Raw genomic sequence first — 25,334 nt, 5'->3', positions numbered from 1 at the left:
TCTAACTATTAGGAAAAGTTGATTCTCTAGTTTGTTAGTTTTTCACTTGTTTGGACAGAATGATATCTTTTATCCATGGCTGGAAACTGAAGATACAGAGGGATGTTTTTAATGTATATGGATTTAACATGAAGCTGTAAGACAAACAGGATGGGGGATAGGAACTATTGTTTGAATGCTGGTAGTATTCACCTGTAAAGATATGTGACTATTTTTATACACACACACACACACACACACACACACACACACACATATATATAGTTGGGGGCTAAGGTTTTTAGCTTCTGATAAAATTACTTTAAAGACTAAAGAATTATCATCTTTTGTATTTCTTTTTGAGTGCATTTCAAATTATATTTTTAAAAGAATTTAATAATATCACTGAAATTTTCACATTTATTAGTATAAAGTTGTTTAGTACAGAATTTAGCAGAAACCAGCAAGATGAAAGCTGGCTTTGACCCTGGCTGCCCTCTCAAGATTTTCGTTTTCATGGCTTGTCACAATAGCTCAATATATTAAAAGAACACATACTGGTTACACTTCTTTCAGCAGTTTAGTTGTGTCAAGCAGAATTTTTGTTTGTGCAGCCACAGCACGTAGTACAATGTCTGAAAATAATTTAATTTTGCTTTTGAATGAACAAATGGGTAAATAAATATTTTAATTTTGCTTTTGAATGAACAAATGGGTAAATAAATGTCCAGTCTATTCAGAAGGAAAATGGGGTGAAGGAAGCTGATGCAAATCAGAAAGCACATTTTTAGAAGGACCAGGACTAAAACTGAGGCCACCTGACCCTTAGTCACAAGATCTTTTGTTCTGTATCATATTTTCTCTTTTAAGGAGTGGACTTTGAGTGGTTTTCTGAAAGCAGGTGGAATCTTGACCAGATGGAGATGAGAAATAATTCTAAGCATAGAATAAAGTTTGGGAAAACATCCAAAGGTGGTACTGGAATAATGAGACAAACAAGATTCTTTGCAAGGAAACGCTGATAGAATGAAGAGATAGGCTGTACCAGGAGATGTAGGAGGGAGGACTGAGCCATTGCCACTGCAGGGGTCAGCTGGGTGCACACAAATGAGGAGAGAGACTCACCTGAAGGACAGGGGCAAGCAGGCATCAGAGAGGTAATGGATTGAAGGGCAGCCTGGGAAGAAGTACATCACAGTTGCTGGAATGGAAAGGGAGAACCAGGTCAAGATGGCACTGGTTTTTAGAAGTAGATCATGTGATGTGTATGCATATGTGTGTGCTGTGTTTTATTATTCATGATTGACAATTCAGAAAAAGATTAAGAATAAATCACAGCTTTCGTCTTCTATCCATTTCAACACAGTCTGGGGTATGTTTTAATGTTTTCTTTCAGAATTTCTTGTTGACTGTTATTTTTTTCTTTTTTCCTTTTTGGGAACTGATGAATGTGGAAGATGAGTATTTCACTTTCCCCTAAAGAGGAAGTGACTACTAAATTTTTATTCCAAATGACAGTAAAATAAAAGCTTCAGTTTTCTCACTTGTGACTAGAGAACTAAATAAATTTCCTAACTTTAGTCTTGTTTACCTAAATACAGTTCACGTAAATACAGGAAGATAATATTAAAGATTCAATGATTTCACAAAGTGGCAAGCAACTTGAGTCTAGGCTCAGTTAGGACTCTGTTCTGAGAATATAATGTTTCTAGACTTTTTGTTCACATGAAAGGATTTGGTTCCAACTGTCCCTCATATTGAGATGATTAGGAAATGGGAATTTATAGGTGATGCCATGAGCTGCTCCCTCTGGGACTGGGACCAGACAGAGCAAACATGACGATGATGGCCAGTCAGTCAGAATTTAGTCAAATTAATCGCACTTGAAACCTCTCCACTCTCACCAGTCCGATCATCCTGGAGCTGGCTGGGCTGTTTTAACTTCAGTAGTATGCTGTGTGTTTTTCTATCTAAAATAGACCCGTCAGTCTGATTGGATCAAAAACTGACTTTGTTTCTTTTGGGACAACTCCTGGAGCAGTTGCTAAGAAATAAGGGTCAGTAGAACTGCCCCTGAGTGTGGAAGGTGAACCATCTCTCCACAGAGGGGACACTGAGTTCGGGAACTGTTCTGCTAATCCACACAGGTTTACTGGTGTCTGTAAGGGAATAATTGCCAAAAATGAAAAGTGAATGTGTACTTAAATTTGAGCCCAAGGCCATGTGAAAGTGCACAGTGCATACCCAAGGACTCCTGGGGTATATTTAAAGGGATTTTGAACTCCTGTCAAAATCTGCACTTTCCTCCCCTGCACCTACCCCACCCCCCTAAATATTCCTGCCATATACAATTTTTTTGGAGTCATTTCAAACATGGGATAAATTTTAAAAATAAACTCTTCATAGCTTAGTTGTAGGCTCTCTCTTGCTACAAGATAGATTTACTGTGATGCTAATGAAGCTTAATAAGTTCAGGGCACTGTCTTTGCTCAGGTACAGGGTCATGTTTCTGCATCATTTTAATCATAATTGGTGAAGACTACTATCTCTTCTTTGGTTTTCCCTCATATTGGACTTCAGATTTGGGGATCTGACCAAGGAGAAGTTGAGTTGGGGAGACGTTTAATTTGGTTAATGAGAGACATTCACGAGGCTTGAGTCCTTTGAATATGCTTAAATTATTGCTAGATCTTTCTCTGGAGGAATGAATTCCAGGAATTCCACTGTTGCCTATTACTCTTCCTCACCCAGTGTCCTGAAGGAAAAGCACAGAGCAGTAGGCTGTATCAGAGACAGCATGTTCTATGGTGCCTGGCACCAGAAGTATAAGCATCGTAGAGATAAAACACGGTGTGAAATGTACAAAATCTGATGCTCTGTACATCAGACATGTCAAAGCATAAGCTGAAGATTCCAGTTTCATGGACACCAAGTCAAAGCAAAAGTTCTGGCATATTGGGAATATATCTGATAATTCAAAGTCTACAATTGTGAACCTACCATTTGATAACACTTTCCAATATAAGTTTATATGTATCAATAACTTATTCTATCAATCAGTAAGCAAATCATAAAATCATTTTCAAATATCATACCAATCTTAATTAAGATGAGATGATAGATTTTTTATTATTTAATTATCTAGTTAATAAAAAAGAGTGAATCATATGAACACATTGGGGAATTATTTAAATATCTTGCTGATTTGACATAAATATTGGTGGGGTAAAGGTAACTTTAACGACAAACTAGCTATTAAGAATTGTCAGTTCCAAGACTACTTCAAATTTACCACTGTACAGAAAAAGGCTGGAAGAACCTAAAATCTTTCAATGCAGTTTGAAAAAGTTTAATAGATGTTTTCCTAAATATGACAATAATCCTAAAATCCTACACGACATTCCTAGTAAAGAGCTATAAAGCAAAAAGAAACTTCTATAAACTATCATCATCATCATTTTATTTACTTATTTTTGGTACTGAGGACTGAACACAAGGATAGTCTGTCACTGAACTACATTCCCAGTCCTTTTATTTTTTATTTTGAGACAATCATCATTTTATTTACTTATTTTTGGTACTAGGGATTGAACGCAAGGACACTTTTGCCACTGAACTACATCCCTAGCCTTTTTTTTTTTTTTTGAGACAAGGTCTTGTTAAACCTCTGAGGGTCTCATTAAGTAGTAAGGCCAGCCTCAAATTTGTCATCCTCCTGTTTCAGTCTCCCAAATCATCAGGATTACAGGCATGCACCACCATATCCAGCTACCATTAATTTTTAAAAATGATCAACAATGCCAGAGGAAAACTATATTTTAATTCACTGTACAGAATATGAAATTACTAAGTTGTTAATAATTGAAGAGATAAATAAGGAATTTGATGATCAAAAAATATGAAACGATTCAAGTATATAAGCTAATATAAATGTTTGGGTATGGATTTTGTGATAATTGTGGCAATTGTCAGCTCTTTACAAATGTGTAACTTGTTATTCTTTTCTGGTTCTAAACACATATTTCTAGTGAGTCTTCAGTGTTGTATTAGAATTTTTATTGAACTCTGTTCAAATCAATGTCACCTAAATACTCATTAAAAAATATGAAGGACTGAAATTTTAAGAATCAGACTTTTTCTAAGTCCAAACTTAAGTAGAAATAGTAGGATAGTTACATTGGCTTCTTCTCAGCATAATCTCTGCAATACAAAACGAGGCCAGCCAGGTCACAGGTACTTGTTCTAAATCACTGGTTTCTCCATTTCTCTTTGACTTGCTGAGTTTTAGGAGGTAAGTTGATCTGTTCATACAATGAAATATTATTTACTAAACAGTGGAAAGAAGCCAAGAACATCTGTGTCCAAGGAACCTGCAGACCTACCTGGAAAAGAAAATATGACTTCTGAAATAAAGGAAGTGAGAGATACACATGTTAAGAGAGAAGCAGAGTAACACAGGAATCTCGAGGAGAGGAACATGACTGCCAACAATCAAGAGACTCTCCAGAGGTTGACAGGCTTGACTCATTCATCTTCCATCTTGTTACACAAATTATTTAAGGGCACACCAGCACCCGTCAATATAACAATCTCTGACCAGGGGGCCATGGAAGGCACCTGTTGACACACAAAAGGAATATGGGTGCTGTCAGAAATAACCTGGCCAAGCCTATATTACACAATGCCTTTAAAGGGATTTAAGCTCTCCAGACTTATATTTCATTTTGATTTTCTTGCTTATCTGTACCTACAGTTTTATGTAATAGGGCAGACTGCCACACAGATTACCAAGTAGTCTGAGGCAGATGTTTTTAGAAAAACAAAATACAGAGTTTGTTTGAATTTGTCAGTTTTAAGGCATGGAATAATTTTTTAAAAAATGAAATTATGGCAAAACTATTCATCACATAACCTGATGTTCCTGAACTTCAGCTGATTAAAGCCTCAGGGAATTCCTGTGTTTCCAGATATCTCTGATCTTGGAACTACCTCTCCTTTCACAAGCCAGTCCCTTGAGAGGCTAGAAAAACAAAACAGGGAATTGGGGGTTGAGGATGCCGACCTCATCACTGACTTGCCTGTACACACTGATTTAAGTTGGAACACTGTGCCCAACCTGAGCCTAACCATGCTCACAGGGGATGGGGTCAGGCTTGTTCAGGTCTGGAGGGCTGGCAAGCGAGTGCCTGGGCTATTTTAAAGAGTGCTATGGAGTCTTCAGGGAAAACTGATCATGCTAAAGGAGAGAAAGCCTCAAGGGTGGGGCCCAATCCTCAGACTTAAGGATTTTGAAGGCAGTGTAGTGTCTACTGCTTGGGTCACCCTCCCAAGGGTGAAGGAGTGGTAATAAAGAGCAGGTGAACCTAGGAGGCATTTTACGTAAAACTAGGAGAGACAGGAAAGCTGAAGAGAATATAGCTTCGTGGCAAATGTAATCAGAGCATCACTTTTGGAGGGTGAGATCGAAGCCTGCCATAGCACAGGACCAAACCACCTTGTCAGGACCTCAGATTGGCACAGGGAAGCAGGAGAGCCCCCAGGGTACCCTAGACTTCACACTGAAGGCACAAACCACAGAGGGGTCAATAGATTTGTCTACTTAAAATTTAGAAAACTTGTATTTAAAAAATCAAACCCAGAAATAAGATGAAAAGTGAAAACTTGAGAACAATGTCTATATCATGTGATCAGCCAAAGATTATGTCATTTTTACATACAAAGCTATGGTAAATCAATAAGGAGATAATTATTACTACCACCACCCAAAAAGGGAAAGAGCACAACCACATAGTTCATCAGAGAAAAAATATAATTGTCCAATATACATTTTTTTTTCAATTAGGCAGCCACCCTAGAAATCAAAGAAGTGCAGCTATCTTACATTACAAGGCTTCGGTTTTAGAATATACTTTATGGTAGTTTTACCAATGTGCATTTGAACCATCTATCAGTGTATATTTGAGCTTTTGGGATGAGACTGGATTAAAACTCCAGTCACCTACCTAGTAACTGGGGATATTGGATAAATTATTTAACATCTATAGACCTCACAAACAGAGATATGAAAAATTGTGGTATATATGTGTAATAAGAATTGTAATGCAAAAAAAATGAGTACATGTATAAAGACATGAATTGGTGTGAACATACTTTATACAAAGATATGAAAAATTGTGCTCTATATGTGTAATAAGAATTGTAATACATTCTGCTGTTGTGTATTTAAAAAATAAAATCAATAAAAAAATGAGAAAATTGAAAAAAAAATATCTACAGACCTCAGTATTTTCCCTGGTAAAATAGAGATAACAGTACCTATATCACATGTTGTGATACATGTATACATTGTATAATATTTAAATCAGGTTAAACATTTATCTCCTCAAGCATTTATCACTTCTTTATGGTAAAAACATTCAAAATCCTTTCTCTTAGCAAGATACATTGTCAATAAACCTAATATCTAATATATTCATGTTTGAGTATGATTATATACAGAGAGTTTTGTGTTAAAGTGATTCAAATAAAAAACAAAAATATTTGGTCAAGTTTGTTAGCCTTCTATTAGTATAATAAAATACCTGAGATAATCCACTTTGAAAAACACATATTCTGGATCACAGTTGTGGAGGTTCCAGTCCATAATCAGTCAGCTGGCGCAGTTGCTTTCTGGTGTCAAGGCAGTGCACGTGGCAGGGTGCACGTGGCAGAGGAAGCTCATTCACCTCATGGCTGGTAAGGGAAAGGAAAAGAGGGAGGGGCTGGGGTATCAACATCTCCTTCAAGAGTATGTCCCTAGTGGCCTAATTTCCTCCCACTATGCCCCACTTTTAAAGTCTCTTGCATAGCACCATGGACTGGGGACTAAGGCTTTAAACTTGGGATCTTGGGGGACATTTAAGATCCAAACTATAGTGGCAAGTAATTATGTTAATACATTTAAGATGGTAATGATTACCATGAAACATTTACTACACATTTACAAATATACTTCTCAATGTAAAAACTCTAACAAGTAATTGTAGCAACAAAAGTCACCCTAAACTCCCAAACAAGAGAAAGGAAGCCTTTTGAATTTATATTGGTGGTCACTTTCTCATAGAACAGTGAGTGCAGTCATAGATTGTATTTAAAAATGGAAAACAATGGAGAAAGAATTTGAAAGAGATAGAAATCACTGCATTTATGCACACTGTAGCCTTTACGCATCAAACAATATGCTTTCAGTTTTATACCACAGAAAATAAAGAGAGAAAAATAAAAAAGAGAAGGGAAAGAATTGCAGGAATAAATGGAGAAAAAAATTTCCAAGGGACAGAGAAACCAGAGAGAGAAAAACTGAATTTAAAAAGGAGATTGAAGGACACATGCACATTGGACATGACCCTGTGCCCCCGAAAAGAAGAAAGAGAAAGGAGGACAGAGATGAGCACATGGTATACTCACAGTACAAAAATATCCATGGAAACCAAATATTTAAAGAGAGAGAGAGGAGAGAGAGAGAGAGAGAGAAACACATTTGCAAGAAGAAAGACACCTCTCTGTGACCTTTCTGAACAGAGCTGTTAAAGATGATCAGAAGTATTATACTTTTGCAGCTATTGACATACACAGAACCACAGCATCTCTGTACTGGTCACCACCACATGCTGGGTGAAGTTCATCCATAGGCTAGCTGTCCACACCTATGCTCCACAATTAAAAACAGTACAACTCTGTTGTCTCCTACAAAATGATGCTAGAAATAATAAATAATGCAGTTTTTTGACACATCACATATAGAGAAACCATAAACCACTTTTTCCTTTGTGCTGACAGAAAGGCATTCTAAAACTGGCACGGGGATATTTTAGTCTAAATAAGTCTTATAATTGTAATTCTCACTTGAAATATGCAGTCACTTTTTTTTTTTTTGAAATATGCAGTCACTTTAATCTTCTACATACAAAAACCTTAATTTTAATTGTAACAGAGTGTGAATCCTTTTATAACCTGGATTTTTGAAAGGTGTCACTCTTCAGATTTTGAAAACCTAATATATCATTATATATATTAGGTTTTCAAAAATATTTTAAAAAATTTTATACAATACTAGAAAACTTATCCTCTTCCACCTCTAGTCTAACAGAGCAATCAGCCAATAGTTCTACTATAGTAGTTCTTTTATGTATAAAATAATCACATTCAAGTCTTCCCATGGCATAGTAAACTTTATAATTTCCTTCAAAAATCAATATAGAGAAATCACTTATAGAGCCCTTTGATTATAAATCAACTCCAAGACATTGTTTGGTAATGAGATGCTTTATTAAACTTGATACATTTACTATATAAGAACTCTGTGAAAAAAAATGGGGTATCAAATTATTTTGACTGTGGATCTCTGTATTATGAAGTCTGTTCCCACACTATATCATCTCGCTATGTCATGTGATTATAGGCATACAGATGGCTAAGGGCAGTAGTAGCCTTTCCCTGCAAGAATACACAAATCTTGTCTTCCAGCTGACTTGCATGGTATTCCAAGTCCTCCAGAATAATGAGAAGCCCCATCCCCATCTCCATTCAGTGTCCTGTCCAGGGGTGAGCTTTACATAGCACCTGGGCCAGCTCCACATCTATGCTGAATATGCGGTACACATAGGGTAGGCCTTGGGAGGCATCTTCCTCTCAGCCACACAACTCTGAGTGGACTATTCTGAAACTCCTTGGAGAGCTGAAACTTCTGGAAAAAAAGAAAGAGAGGGAAAGTAAAGTCTCACTGAAGACACAAAAACAAAAAATAACTAAGAAGTCAGAAAATGACTACTTTTGCAAAATGCTCTTTGGTATAACCCAAATTTAACAGTGTTGCTATTCCTGATTTATCACTTGTTAAGGCCACCCATTCTCTTACCAGGCACAGGAGTCTCTGCAATGAGGTGCCTGTGGTTGGTAAACAGCTCCGTGGAGTCTTGTTCTACTGATCTCTCCTCTAGATCTGATTCTGGAATTGGAGTACAGCCACCTAGGTAAAAAACACAAATGATATTTTAAGCAATGTGTAAGAAAATCTGCCTCTCCACACAGCGACCAGAGCTTAGGAACGCACCAAGCATAAAGGTAATAAATGATGTGACAACAATCTTGAGGGATGGAGCAAAAAGAATTATCTTCAATGTTACTCTGGTGAAAATACTGGGAGTGAGTTATTGCCCCCAAAGACATGTTACAGTGCTTATGACTTGGCAACAGTAGCAACAGTGTTGTCTTCAAATGTACCCTTTTTTTGAAGTCAGAGAAGACAAAACATATAGCATATGTGATATCCATAGTATAACAGTCTCTCAGCAGGAAGTCCCTTTAATACCAGAGCATAGGAAACTATGAATGCACATGGACCAGAGAAGGGATCCTCCTTGGGCCAGGGAAAGTTGCAGGTATCCCAAGACAGTGATTTCTGTGGAATTTGACTCTCTCCCTGAATCCCAACACCTCACAGCACAGACGCCAACACTTCACAACTCAACAGCAAAGCTGTGAACTGCATGTGGGAGATTTTGATTCTAAGGTGACTTGAGGATGAGCTGGCATCATGGAGCTTTTTAAAGATTGGATATAAGTCATCTGACTTTATCCACCAAAATCTTGTATGGGAAACTCAGAATCATGTGAGAATCTCCCGACGATGTCTGCAACTTGATCTGACTAACGTGCCCTCATTTCCTGGAAGTGAGCTAACACTTCACCCTACCCGTCTCACTCCAAAGCCATTCTTCTTGTTAATGAAGTGTGATTTCTTTTTCATAGGCTACTCACACACTGAGTCCAAAGCCTCAACGCTCAGGTTGGGTTTTATGCTTGAGAAGGTTTATGAAGCTCATGACATTCTGAGGAAAGACAGGGTGTCGGCAGCACTGATTGGAAAACCACATCACTCAGAGGAGAGGGAAGTGGCAAGATCCTGGGTCTGAAGGAAAATACATCTTACCACCCAGCCCTCTGCATTGCCTCTGAAAAAGAAACTGATGTCGAGAGAAACTAAAGAGAAAGGTGTTGCCACACTCATAAAGTGAGAATCAGTGGTAGCCCTAGAGGTGCCCAAATAGGAAACATTGGAATCACCCATCAACATAATAGCTCTCACCTAGATCTGTCTGCAAATGACAAGACCCTTCCTGGAAGGAGAACCAGGGTAATTTTTTAATCTCTTTTGCAATGGTAAGTCTTTAGTCAGGGCACAAGAACTATTGCTATTAAGCAGTTGCTAAGTGCTTGAGACCCTGCCTACATATGTTATACCGTGGCACAAATAGTATTCTGCCAAGGTCACATAATTCTGTAGTGCTGAGAAGCCCAAGAAACAGCCCCTTTCTTTTTCTCCTTTACACTCAGCCAACTGAGTGAAAAGGAAAGGGGGTGAGATTGGAAAAAGGGGCTGGGGGCACCTGTAAGGTAATGACAGGGAGGAGAGGAAAGAAGGAATGTGCTTCCTGATGAACAGAGCCCTAATCCCAAGGGAAAAAGGAAGAAGAAGGACCTGTTTCTCATTTCAGACTCACCAATCAGATCAAGTCACTTCTCCTAGGGACAGAGGGAGGCCAGGCATGCCATTGTCATGCAGCTACCTTCACACACAAGTAATCTTCAGGAGTGAAATGGGAAGGAGTGCACAGAGCAGTTAGCAATGTCCACCTCTGACTCGAGCTGACTCAATATTGGGGCAAAACAAAAGTATGAAAACTTAAAGAGCAACTCCTAGTTCTTTATCACAGCGGGCACAAAAAGAAAAGTCAGTTGCTGTAGACAGAGAATGGGTGGCCTTAACAACTAATGTAAATTCCTCTTCACTGTCCTGAGTACAGAGGGATGACAAGCTGCCCTGCTGAATGCTCTCTACTCTGCAGGTGCTGTATTGGGACCCAACTGTTGCACCTTCTCAGATTCCTTTAGCACATCCCACTTCAGCCAATGCCCACTGCAGGGCCCACCAGTCACCTCCCCTAACAATGAGACCCCCTTTCTTTGAATGCCTCAGGCAGGTGGACTGCCCATCATAGATCAAGAATCCCTGCCATTTCTAGCATGACAGGAACAATGTGGTGTGAGCTCTGGCCTCCTGGCCAATAGGAAATTGGAGAACAGAAGATGCTGCGCAGACAGATTGCCTCCTGCCTCTCTCTCCAGGACCTCAGCTCTTTGCAGATCTCCAGGAAGGTGCTGTGTGCTGAGTGGGTATACCTGCTCAGTCTCTTCCTGGCTCTCTGGGAGAAGTGGTCATCTGTGAGCTTGCACCACTTGGCATGACCTCACATATTTCCTTGTTCACTTTCCTTTGTGCTTCACAAATAAATTGACATCACTTTAATCCTTGCCTCAGGCCCTGCTTTCTTGTTCAAAAAGAAAAAATTCTTTAAAAATTCTTAAAGCCAGGCCTTCAAGATTAAATTTGGAAGCTAGACTGGCCACTCATTATTCTGCAAGAATAAGCTGGCTCCACAGCTGGTGCTGAACAGGATGGCAACCACCTCTAGTTGTAAACAAAGCTTTCATCCATGGTTAATTGGGATGATGTGCATGCAGGGGTCAGGACATTGGGAGATCAAATTATAGTGGCATGGAAATATTTATAATTATAAAGACTTCAGAGTAGTGTGACTGTTCCTGATGACCAGATACCTTGCAAACAGAAAATGCAGGCTCACTGCAGCTAAAAGGCAACAGAAAGCAAATTCAGAAAGTCAGAAGGTTTCTTGGGCCTTGCTAGTGTGAGATCATCACACCAGTAGCAGAGGGATCACCTGGGAACACGTTAGAAATGAAGAATTTCAGGCCTCACTCCACACATTCTGGATTCAAATCTGCTGAAAAGGAATGATGAGTATATCCAATGAGATTTTTTGCTAAGAAAAAGAAAATGTGTGAGTGTGTGTGTGTGTAAAAAGAAATATATATATGTATATATTTGCTAAAAATTTAAGAGTAAGTGATTAAAGAATAGAAATAAAACATAAAACTTCCAAACTAACAGAGACCCTCTGAAGCCAATCTGTGGAAGCATAGCTTGGGTCCCACGGACACCAGATGAAGTGCCCTTGGCTTGGAGCCCACCCCATAAAAGGAAAAGGGGAAGAAAACCCTCAGCTGGAAGAAATCATCAAAACACAAATGGTGTGTGGACACACAGGAGGAGCCAACCGGCAGGTACGGCCAGGATCTGGGACCTTCATGACCTGGAAATAAGGCAAGGGGCCTCCAGGAGGGCAAGGGGCTCAGAGTCCTGGGGTCCTACTGTGTGCTGGGCACTCTGCTGTGCATTTGTAACGTTGATTCAATCGATCCTCAGACAACCCTGCCAGAACAGACTCCCTGCCCTCATTTTATAACTGCAAACATATTGATAGTAATTTGCTTTTCTTCTCTTGTCCTTCCACCATCATCTCTTCCCCTCAAGTTTCCCCAGGCCCCTTTGTGCTTTCTTGCCTCAGGGCAGTTTGGAATGGGACTGGGTAAAGAGTAGCCTGGAAATACAGATGGTCCCAAGTTGTGATGATTCAACTTTATGATGGTGCAAAAGTAATTCTGTAGAAACTATACTTGGAATTTTGAGTTTGGACCTTTTCTCAGGCTGGTGCCATACAGGCAAATCCCTCCACTCAATGCTGGGCATGGCAATGAGTCGCTGTTCCCAGTCAGTCCCACAGTAGTCAGGAGAAATAATGGACCTGAGATAGTGCACATGCTGCTCAGCTGTGAGGTGAGGTGGGTTGGACAGATTAAGTGCATTTTCCATTGATATTTTCAATTTACAATGGGCTTGCTAGGATATAACCCCATCGTAGGTCATCTGTTTCTTTACTCTCTGGCCTTGATTTTCTGCATCCTGGTCTCACTGAAGAGATGGAACTGTGGTAATCTGGTAGGGGTAGAAGGGGCAGAGCTCAAAGGGTGAGAGGTGGCTGGGACCTCAGCTGGCAGCAGTTCAGGTCTCTAAGCTGATGAGTCATGGAGGATGGAGGCATGGGACACTGGAAGGGCTGAGCCTCAGGAACCCCATCCTCAGCCACAGAAAGCCTTGAGTTGAAGATTGCCGAGGGTTTCGGCAAAAACATTGTTGGCAGTTACTGTGACCTCACTTTATGAGCCCAAAATATAAGACTGCCTGGACAGCGATGGGGTGGGGCAGGTGGGCACTAATAATTGAGACCGAATTTTCCACATTCTTGCTATTAAAGAAAATATAATTTTGACATTTCTTGCATCTCTGACTTGAACTGCAGACCATCAGCCTTCTTGAAAGTTTCAACATATTAAATGAATTTGAGAGATTATGTTACCTGCCAAAGGTCACACAGCAAATCTATATAAAACTGCAGCTTGGCTCTCTGTACTCTAACAATACATCTCAAAAGGACCAACTTTTCAAGTTTCCTATCTATCAAAACCAGTACTTCTGTAAAATATAGTTAATAATGAATCACAGGAATTACCAGAAAAATGAAATAATAACGTATCACCTGTCATCTTTTAGTATTCAATTCAATAGTCATAACAGCCCCCTTATCAATCATTACAAAAGTTTCTAAATATTCTCAATTCCACATAACAAATGTTTGCAGCCAGAGGCCAGTCTTTGGGTAAGTGGCACTTAATTATAAGATATGGTCTACTTTCATTAATATGATATGTGTACCTGAGATTTAAAAATAATGATACATCAAACTTTTAATTATCTAAGGTTCAAATAGCTAGTAAACTCCTGGCAACAAAAGGGGCTCCTTAGATTTATCCACATCTCTTCTACTCAAGTATCTAGAGCAGTCTGGTTTCGCTGTCCCCACCACCACAGGATGCCTAGGCTCCCCCTTCACAGTACTGCTGCAACTGTTACAGAGCTGGGGCCTTCTGTGAAGCTGAGGCAGTGTGGACACCCCTTCCTCCAAACCCTTATTCTTAGAATCAGGCCAAAAGATTTCAGACATATTGCTTAGAGTAACAGACATAAATTTATTAAAAGGGATAGGAAAGTGGAAAGGGAACACTCTCAAGGGAGAAAGTGTGTCATCATAGAAAAGAGAGGGATGGCACACCTCTCCTTCCCTCCAGTTTTATTGAGATCCCAGAGTTTCCAGAGAGTTCCGCCCAGGTCTTGACTGTTGACTGACACCAGACCTTCAAATCCCCACTGCCATGACAACTCTTGGTTACTTAGGCCCATGCTGACTAGTTCTAACTGGAACCTGATCTTACAGATTTTATGGTTGGGGGAATTATCCATATCTCCCTGAGTTCTAGGATCTGGTCTATTCAAGGGTCACAAAAGACCCTGAAGGGGTAACATGTTCTTTTTATCAGTATTTGGGGCCTGCAGTTCTCCTGCAGATTACAGGAGTAAGGAAGAACTGTGACATATCCTGTCCACTTAAGTAAGGCAGGGCTGCAGATAAACTGCTTTTTAAAAGAGAAAGTGTGCGCGGGTCAGCATCGTGGGCCCATTTTATAGGATTATTCCCCTAACCTCATGTTCCCACTGCTGGATCACAACCATAGGAGACCCACCTCTATTTATAAGCTCTTTAACAAGGTAGAGCATCATTAAAGGTCTGGCATCCCCAGTCAGATACATGGATGTGCTCTTACCATGGAATGCTGTTATAAGTGTAGTTTTATTATACAGTCTTATTGTAATTAAGTTATTACTTTAAAAACTTTTCTGGAGTAATCTGGAAACCTAATCCTTGCATGTGAAATTTTAAAAAATGCGGCATGTTTTATGAATTGTGAATGATCAGCATTGAAGCAATTGGAACAAAGCTGTTTATAAACTGCAAACTACACCAGTGATATTAAAAAGGATTTCCAAGCTGCCTGTGATTCTGAATTTTTTTTATTAGTTGCTCAAAACATTACAATGATCTTGACATATCATACATTTGATTCAAATGGGGTATGAATTCTTATTTTTCCACATGTATAGATTGCAGTATCACATTGGTTTTACAGCCACGTTTATACATATAGCCATACTAGTGTCTATTGTATTCTGCTACCCTTTCTATCCCCCCTCCCTTCCCCTCCCCTCCCATCACCTCTCTCTACCCATTCTACTATGACACTTTTCTCTCTCCCCCCTCACATCATCTTATATGTAATTTTGCATAACAGTGAAGGTCTCCTTCCATCTTCCGTGCAATTCCCCTTCTCTCTCCCATTCCCTCCCACCTCTCGTCCCTGTTTAATGGTAATCTTCTTCTCATGCTCTTCCTCCCTGCTCTGTTTTGAGTCGCCCCCCCTTATATCAAAGAAGACTTTCGGCATTTGCTCCTTAGGGATTGGCCAGCTTCACTCAGCATAATCTGTTCTGAATTTTTAACAAATTATATACATGACCATTTGTGTTAATGAAACCTGTTATGAAAATCTGTTTGGGGGAATCTGATTAATACATATAGAAATCTTCACCTAGTCAGATGATTATTTAAGTAGAAAATTTTACTTAAAAGGAGTTCCCCATAAATTCATAAACATAATACAACTCTAGAATTTGCAGGCATGGGGAGGAATTCTAAGCTGTCCTCAAACCTGTTTCTATATTCAAAAGCAAATTATAGAATGGGTGGACTTCCTCCTCAACAAGTGGAACGTATTTTATCATCAAGAGAGTCACACTGAGGAATTTCTATCCATTGTCATAAAAAGAAAAACAAAAAACAACAAAAAGAACTCAGGCCTTCCTGCAGGTTGCTGCTGTAGATGTCACTGTAAGAGGTATAGAGTTTAAAGGTTAAGATTGGAGGTCAGGCAGAAATGAATGTGGCTGACATATGGAATACTAAGATCAGTCAGAATGCAAGGTAAGCAGCACTGTGCTGGTAAATGTGTGACAGCTGGACTTCTAGGAAAAAACAAGAAAAACTCTAATCTATAGTGTTTGCCAATTTCTGTGGTACAAATACTCCCATTATGGCCAGTTTCAAGCAACCAACATGATATCACCAAATATGGAGCTTGGCAGAGTTACAGTTGTACAGTACTATTTAGTATTTTCTCCTATTCCACACACATAAATAATTTCAAGTACACACCCACTAGTGAAACAGTAAAGTAATTATGAAAGTAAAATCATTGAGTATGCATATATATAATTTATTTGTTTATAAGTTTACATAATCAAATTTGCAATAACGGCTGTCTTTTTCAACTCACAAAATCCCTAGAAATCCAAGAATTGGTTCACATTAGCCAGAGTGAGCAAGCTCTTTCACACTGAAGGTAGGGATGGTGTAGACAGTTTAAAGTTGTGCTTTGAAGCCTAGATTCAAACCATGGCTCAGCATTTACTAGCAAAGTGACCCTCCTGAGCAAGTTATTTCAATGAAATCAGCCTCAATCTCCTTATCTATAAAATAAAACTTTGGCAGCCTACTTCACAAGGGAGAAACAGATGAATGTGAATAGTGCCTGGCACACTAAAACACACATTAAGTTCTGACTATTTACTGTCAGACCAAGTCAGGAATACCAAAAGAAGAGTAGGATAAATAGGCCAAGATAAAGTTCTTCGGGTGGGGTTCTGGAAAGGTAGGGTTCACACAGACTGATAGACCCCGGAGCTAAGCCACAGCTCTGCAGCAGAGAGGAGGGTGCCTGCAAACCTTACACATGTAGCTACCACAGGAGATGGCTGTTCCATCTCACTCAAGCCATACCCAATATCTCTCCTGCTACTTTATCTGCCTTTAATATTTGATTCTAATCCAGGGGGATTCTGGGGCCCAACTAAACTACTTCACTCAGCCTAAACCAGCAGTTTGTTCAGAGAATAAATATTATTTAAGCTCTGCACCATCCAGTTTCTGGTGCCACAATCCAGTTTTGCCCCAGTCGTCCAAAAGCAGTCATAGTAAATGTGTAAATGTGATTAGGCATTGGCTGTGTTTCAATAAAACTTTATTTACCCAAACAAGCGGTGGGCCAGATATGGCGCAAAGGCCTAAGTAGTTTGCCAATCCTGACTTATGGAAAGCTGCTCTGCATATCCTAATTCTAAGGATTCCATGAGGCACTGAATAGTGCTATATGTCTTGTTTTATAACACTACTACTAGAATATCTTACAGTGTTACTATAATAAGTTTTAAAATATTATTGTTTGCCCAATTCAACAAATGCTCTTTTTTGGTTGGGCAGATTTTAGTTTTTGTAACAATTGTAATTGTGCAGAATTTAGCAGATTGAGTACAGAGCATTCCCATATGTCCTCTGCAGCTTCCCTATTATTAACTTTTTTCATTAGTATGGTACATATGTTACATTAATAAGCTAATATTGACAAGTTATTATTAAAGTCCAGAGTTTATTCAGATTTTCTTCATTTCTATCTAATGTCCTTTTTCTGTTTCAGGATGCTTTCCAGAGTAGCATAGCATGGGTTGTCATATTCTTTGTTCCCTTAGTTTGGGGACAGTTTCTAAGACTTTGATTTTGATGGCCTTGATGGTTTTGAGGAGGATTTGTGAGGGATATTACAGGAAGCCCTTCTGTTGGAGTTTGTCTGATTTTTTTTCTTATGATTAGACTGAAGAAATATTTTAAAGGGAGGTTTCTTTTCAAATTATTAAGGTTTTCAATATTTTAGGATGATCTCCAAGTGTTTCTCTCATCTTCTATCAAAAGTAAAACTAAGCAGGCACTGAATAGAGAGGTTACTGAAAGGGACAGAGGTAAAGCACAAGTTCAAGCTCACACAGCAGTGCACTGGCTGGATCTAGCTGTAGGAGCTAGGGCATGTAATCAGTCACCCCATGTGTAAGAAGGGAATCATGATGACACCAATTGTGAGTATTCCATGAAATCATGTACACTGGCACTGTGCTCAGCATGTAATATACACCTTTTCACTCTCTACCTTCTATTAATTTTCTTAGCATAGATGCCCTTGTTGTACCTTTCTGTGGAATCAAAGAACCTAATTTTAGTTCAGTCACCTGCATTTAGTAGATATCAAGTCAGAGACTCAGAGCTGATGCCATTAGAGCTTTCTCAGGATCACCTTTTTCTCCAGGAAGATCTTAATAGCTATTTGCTTGCAATTTGGCTATCTCAACTAGTGCTTCCTTTCAATAATACAGAAAGTCCAGAGGGCTGCAAGCTGTTTTCTGGGTGATTTAAAGACTGCTCATTTGTTTTCTTGCAACAGTGACTTCACAATCAACTGGTTGTATGTATGGATGGGAGTGTTCCACTCCTTTAGGGAGGAGAAAAAATTCATATTTTTAAGAGTAATCAGACAAGAAAATACTTTTAGAGAATCACAAATGACTTGCCAACCAAATAATCTTCTGTCTTCAAGGCCTGAATTGATACTAAGAATTACAAACAGCAGAAACCTCAAAAATATACACCAGTGACATTCTTCTTTTAATCAAGATTTACTTGGTAGGACATTATGCTTTGGAGATGAGGTATCTCTCCTGTGTTAATGCAGGAATGTTTAGAGGCAAAATGATCAAATTGTGAAAGCTGTAACCTATGCAGTCCGTCCTAGTTCAATGGAATGACCGGGTGATAACTGTGGGCAGTGGGGCATGGCTGGTGGCTCATCTGCACTGCAACCCCTTGCCCTCTCTCTGCTGCCTGGCTGCCATGAGGTGAGCAGCTTTCCTCTGGCACTGCCCTTCTGCCATGATGTTCTGCCTTGTTCAGGCCCAAAGTGATGGAATCAGCCAACCAAGAACTGAACCTCTGAAACTGTGAGCCCAAAATAAATGTTTCCTCTTCTAAGTTGGTCTTATTGTATATTTTGGTCACAGCAACATAAAGCTGACTTACACAATAACATGTTTTATGAAGTTAACATCAGAACTCATTTCAAAGTTTTATAATTCATGTGAGGTGTAGAGAATGGGTGCTTTGCAAAGAATATCACACTCAAATATGAAGAAGCTTCCTCAGACATTTTCTGTAAATATATTCATTTGGAAAGTTTTATTCTCTCTCTCTCTCTCTCTCTCTCTCTCTCTCTCTCTCTGTCTCTGTGTGTCTCTCTCTGTGTGTGTGTCTCTGTTCATACATATGCACAGAGGTATAATTACTAGTCCCTCCCTTATCCAATACTTCATTTTACATTGTTTCAGTTACCCCAGGTCAACTGCAATCTAAAAATACTTAATGAAAATTTTCAGAAATAAATAATTCATACATTTTAAATTGTACATCATTCAGAGAAGTATGATACAAATCTCATGCTATCCTGCTCCAACCCATGATCTGAATCATTCTTTTTTGCAGAATATCCATGCTATATATGCTACCTACCCTCAGTAGCCACCTTGGTTAACAGATCCACTGGCAGTACTGCAGTGTTTGTGTACAAATATCTCTTATTTTATTGTTCAAAGTGCTAGAGTAGTGATGGCAGCAGTTTGGATGTGAAAAAGAGAAGCTATGAAATATTTCTTTAAAGTAAAAAGGTAAAAGTTCTTGATTTAATGAGGAAAGAAAATAACCATATGCTGAGATTATTAAGATCTACAGTAAAAATGAATATTCTCACTATTAAATAGTGAAGAAGGAAAAGAAATCAGTGGCAGTTTGCTGTTGTACCTCAAGCTGCTAAAGTTACACTCTATGTAAGTGCTTAGTAATAGAGTTTAGTACTCTCGATGGTTTCAGGCATCCGTTGGGGGTCTCAGAAATTATTCCCCATGAATAAGGGTAGAATCCTCCACTCTTCATTTTTCTCGTCATTTCAAATGTATTTTTTTCTAACCCTAGGAGAATGTAAGCTATAGAAAATCAAGGATCCGGTTAGTACTTTTGGCTGAGTATTTAGGAACTTTTTGGCAAAATGGAAGAATGAAAGGAAGGAGAGGGATAGAAGACAGGGAGGAACAGAGGATGAAAAGGGAAAGGGGAAGGGAAAGAATAAATCATCAATATATATTATTTTTCTGTGTATACATTTCTATGCAAGACATTTGAGATGTCTTACTAAAGGTGTAGATGATGAAGCATTAAACATACAAAACATATTAGTAGTTAGAAAAATATAAACCAGAATAAGAGATACAATTAGGAAGAATTATGCATAAGCACAGATAAGGACTTAAACAAGGGCTATGGTGGAGACAAAAAGAAAAAAGCTCTGAAGAGAGAGTGTAGCTGCACGTCCTCTGATCAATCCTCCTTAACCTCTCTTTTTCCAACCTGGACTTCAGACTAAAGGGCCCATCTGTTCCTTACCTGGACTTAACATTTTTTTAAAGAACGCCACAATTGGTAAAGCTATGTTTGTTGGAATTTTTTTTAACTAATGGTGTGTGTCTGTGTGGGTGTGTGAGTGAGACAGACAGACAGACAGAGAATGTTCTTTGTACATGGGTCAGTTCGGACAGTCAACATTTCTATGAAACTGGTGTTTACTGAACAGATGCCTTCCAGAAAAACTCATTTATACGAGATGGTTAATGAATACAAAATCACAGACCTAATCAAAGCATGTCTTAGAAATATAGTCCTTGGTAATTCAGTTCTTTGCTCCTGTGTTCCTACCACAGCATGGACAATCAGGTTGCTCTCATATGAAGCTACAACTACTCTTGAGATGGGATTGGAGGACATATGTCCATCTCTCTCACCTCCACTTCCATTCTACCTTTCACTGTGTGTAATGAGGAGAGGGACTTATCACTCCTGACCTGGTATAATTTTACCATTTATTAACAGTAGAAGAAAGTACCTTTCTACACAGCCTTAGGTTTACAGTTCTAATATGCAATATTTGTTTATCTATATTCCTTTTAAATCTACTCTACCACTTTTCTTTCTCCCTGTATTTGCAGAAACCAAGCTGATCACATTGACAGTAGCTGATCTGCTGGCAACAGTAATCTTGGTTAGCCATAGGGAGGCAGGTGAAGGCCACTGCAGTGTGTGTTCAATGTGAAGCTCTGGGGAATGTTTGGAGTAAAACATTGCTTAATAATCAACTTTGATCCCCCCAACACGGTGAGAATTAAAACATGTTCAAGACTATGCATGTACCCTATGTTTGAAAATATTTCCATTTCACACCTCATAGCAAAGACTAACTGTGTGAATGAAAGGGAGTCTAATACATTTTAAGAGGTCTAGCATGTGTCTCAACAAGTTTTAAAACCCCCATAAAGGCTGAACATTCAGTCCCTCAAGGCATAAGGGCTCCAGTCAGGGAGTCTGGATTTAAGAGAATAGGGTGCTCCTGGCATTAAGATGTTTCCACAACTTGAATAACAATAGAAGTCCAAGTATTATAGCTGGACTGCTGGTTAGAATTTAGGTCTATTTGGTAGAGAGGACTAAGAAATTGCAGGAACATTGTCATTTTCATCCATTGATAATTATGTAAACAGAATGTACCAAGCAGAAAGAGAGTCCTATTTACAAAAGAGCAAGCACAGTCTATAAATCCTACAGATTGGAATGAATCCAGGTTAAGAATTTCTCCAGATGTCAGTCTGTAAACAGGGCTTCATAAAGTGAATTCCCCAATTAATTGTTGGCAAGAGTGATCTCCACACTGTATCGGTGCACAATGACCTCTAGCACATGTTGGTACACGGCTGCCTGGCCCTATTGATTGTTAATCAGTTCTAATACAACAGAAGTCAGGGAAAAGAAGCTGCGTCAACACAACTTCTGATATGGCAAGAAGGTTCTACTAAATTATTGCTCAGGAACTTGGAGCTCTGTTCACTGAAGGAAATGAGAACTCTCTCATTTATTTGTGTTACATCTGTTTTTCTAACACATTTAGTTCTTAACCTGGAGCGCTTGGAAAGACACACACCCAGTAAGAACATAAACATGGAAACTTAAAAAAAATACTCACTATTTTGTTACAGTCTCTAATCACAACGCTTTCACACACGATTGCAAGGCCATTAGACCCTCCAAACAGAAACACAATCGCCTTACCCAGTCATTGTAAAAGGTGAAGAAGAGTAAGTTAACATTTTCTTTTCTTTGCCACCTAATCAATGTGTGGAGCTCTCTGCCATGAAAAGCAAAATCTATTGTCTTTCAACTAGATCTTTTCTATGCTGATAAGTACAGTGCTTTCTAGTTCAAAAAGAAAGTAGCTGTGGTTTTCAATTGCCATTTTGTTTCTAAATCTTAAGGAAATCCAATGTACAACTGGAAAGAGACATAATTTTAAAACATTTCCATTTCAAATACTTTCCTCTCCTAACTCCCTCTTCAGAGACCAAGACTCTCTCAAAGTACACACGCACAAATAAAACATTAGAGTTACAGTTGAGAAAGAAAGGAAGCCAATAGTTCTGCAATAATAATTTCAAAAAAAAAAAAAGAAAGAAAGAAAGAAAGAAAATAGTAAGAACATAACTCTGCTTTGCCTGGACACCACATAATAAGAGAACTAGTGTTCCTCACAGCTTCCCTCTTGCATCAAGTGGCTATTAATTCCCCAGTGATCCTGGCAACATTTCTTTAACTTGAGTTTCTTTCCACAACCTAATTAAAAGCCATAATCTTGACCAACTTGTGTTGTTTTTAATAATGACAGAGTCTAGGTGGTGATTATGAAACTTTGAGTTCAGCTGGGTCACTGGCTGACAAACAGGGTAAGGGGAAAGAGAAATCATGAGAGCTCTGGAGAGCCAGTGCTGCACCAAGGTCTTTTACATCCGATGAGGAAATGCAGCGAACACTAAGGATCTTTCCAAGGCAACTGTTATCTAGTGCTGTGTGGGTAGGATAGCCCATTAAGCAATGCCACATTTTGCAGAAAAGGATGACAAACTGAACCACTGATCATGGAAAGGGACATTCAAAAAGGGGACATGGCACATACTGCCTGGAGCAAAGTCACAGGAGTCTGGGTCTTGGTTTCTTTTCCCTTAAATGCGGACAATATATTATCTACTTTCCAAGAGATGAGGGTTAAATTAATGCTTTTAATGGGTTTTAGTACAACACCTGGCACAGACAAAGCTCCCCAAGAACTATAAATTATAGTACTCACCCCCTCATAGCAGTTATAGCCAGATACATATAAAACTGCAAGTCATGAGGACACCACAGATTTATATGTGATTTTCTAAAAATTGCTCAGGCAAAAGTTGAGGATGGCAAGCAGGCCAGTGGTAGAATGTTTATAGTTGGACCCTGTGGCCAAGGGTGAAGCTGTCAATGAGGCACTGAAAATAATTCAGTCTTTTTAAGAGGGAATCACTGATATTCTGCTATCACAGAAAACGGCTCTTCTGAGATCACAACAGGAATTTTAAAAGGACCCTGATGATGATGATTATGGTGGTGGTATTGGTGGTGGTGGTGTATAATCACATTGTTTATTTTCTGTTTACCAGTAGTGCCCTTACTACTGATAAATGCAAGCCTGCATGCTAATATGACATCAATGGAAGAAACATTAAGATAAAAGGGTAAAACAGTGGTAGGTTTGCTTTCTCATGGGAAATGGAAGTGGCCAGCAGATGAACCTTAAAGGAGGAAGTCTCCTGACCTAGTGTTACTAAACATAGGAAGCAGCCAAGGAATAGAGAAACAGAGCAATGTATTTCAATGTATGCCTTGAAGGAAGCAAACACCAATTATTTTTATATGACTTTAATTCTCCCAGTGAATATTTTATGGGTGTTGGCAAGTCCTTCTGGAAAAGGAAGGGATTATTAATGAAGGATTCAGTGGCAACTGCTTACCAGCATTTTAAGAAGTAACACTTAACAAAGAATGGTTTGGTTTACACCTCATCTCTAAAGATATAGAAATTTTAAAGACACTTTGAAAAAAAATAGCAAAATTATATGTCTACATATATAACCTTTTCTGTTTTGTTTTCAGATGATTCTATAGCTTGTATGATAAACAAATAAGCTTCCCATTGGAACATAAACACATAAAGTTAAGGAGTTAATTTTTTTTCTTATGAAAGAGCGGGTGCATAATATATGCTTGTTGACTTGTAAAGGAATTCATGAAACTTGAGGAAATACAGCTTTTTTTAAAAAAAAAGTCATCACTAAAGAATGTTCCACCACATCATTCCAGGATTGTGGGCTGGACACAGCCCACTAATGTACAGGCTAGTAAATCTGAAGAAATGACCAATGTTGTTTCTCAAAAAACCTAACTTATTATGTGTAAAATAAAATCTCTCTAGCTATCAGCTTGTTTTGAAAATTCTCCAGTTGCTTCAAAGAGCATGACCTCTGGAGTGGGGTTGACAGAATTTTAATGCCAGCTATACTGTTATTAGCTTTTTTTTTTTTAAAGAAACAACTATTTAATCTGCCTCAGTTTCCTCGTTTGTAAAATGCAGAAAATAAATGTACCCAGCTCAGTGGGTAAGTGTAAAGACTGAATGAGTTAATGATATCAAACACTTCAAACAGTGCCAGGTTCCTAGCAGGTAGAACATGAATATTATCACAGTACCATCATCACCCTGCCATTCCCTTGTAAGAGGAGCTGGGGAGCTAAAGAGACTGAGGGTAGTGAATTTTAAGAAGGCAAGAAGCAGCAGCTATAGCTCCAAGAAAATGAAGTGTTGGGTTAGTTAGTCAAGGAAAAATCTCAATTGGTTATCTGATCTGCCAACAAAACAAAACAGTGCTCAAAAGACATAATAGCTTGGTAAATAGAGCAAAGATTGGGGTCTAGATCAATAATAAAAGACAACAGTAAACATCATATCAATAACAAAATTTACCATCTGTTTAAAAAAATTTTCTTAGTTGTAGATGGACAAAATACCTTTATGTTATTTATTTACTTATTTATTTTTATGTGGTGCTAAGGATTGAACCCAGTGTCTCACACATGCCAGGCAAGTGCTCTACCACCAAGCCACAACCCCAGCCCTACCATTTCTTGATACTACTTTCCTGCCAGCATCTTCTACTATTTCTTTGCTCTTCTTGGAAGCAAAACTCTTCCTAAGAGTGCTCAGTATTGGAAGTTTTCAACATTTCAGCATCTCTCTCATCCATCTCAGCCTACCCTTTGTTCCCACCTTTGCACAGAAGTTGCTTGAGATAACAATGACCTCCACATTGCTAAATCTACTGGACACTTCTCAGCTCCCAACTTACTTGGCCTAAAAGCAGCATTTGACATTGCTGATCATCTGTCTTCCTTGAATCTCTTTTTTACCTTATTTCTAGGATACCACATCCTACCGATTTTCCTCTTAATTCACTACATGCTTGCTCTCATTATTCTTTGCTAGTTCCTTCTCTTTTCCCAAACCTCCTAAAAATTAGAACATCCAGCTCTCAGGCTTTTGTCCTCATCTCTTTTCTAAACTTATTTCCTTGGTGACCTTATCCAGCATCACGGCTTTGAATAATATTT

The 25,334-nt window shown here is 38.8% G+C and overlaps 1 protein-coding gene across 1 annotated transcript in view; it reads right to left on the bottom strand.

Moving 5' to 3' along the window:
- Positions 1-8,267: 8,267 nt before the first annotated feature.
- Positions 8,268-25,334, bottom strand: part of Bbs9 (Bardet-Biedl syndrome 9) — a 487,047-nt gene continuing 469,980 nt past the window's right edge. The window contains exons 23-24 of the mRNA XM_048786306.1: positions 8,876-8,986; positions 8,268-8,704 (exon numbers count right to left, since the gene is read on the bottom strand). Of these exons, the coding sequence (XP_048642263.1) occupies positions 8,673-8,704; positions 8,876-8,986 (143 nt within the window). The 3' untranslated portion in view covers positions 8,268-8,672. The remainder of the gene's footprint in view (positions 8,705-8,875; positions 8,987-25,334) is intronic.

This window comes from Marmota marmota, unplaced genomic scaffold (assembly GCF_001458135.2).
Source record: "Marmota marmota marmota unplaced genomic scaffold, marMar, whole genome shotgun sequence".
Taxonomy (NCBI): Eukaryota; Metazoa; Chordata; class Mammalia; order Rodentia; family Sciuridae; genus Marmota; species Marmota marmota.
The sequence above is the reverse complement of the archived record's forward strand: the minus strand, read 5'-3'. Positions and strand labels throughout refer to the sequence as shown.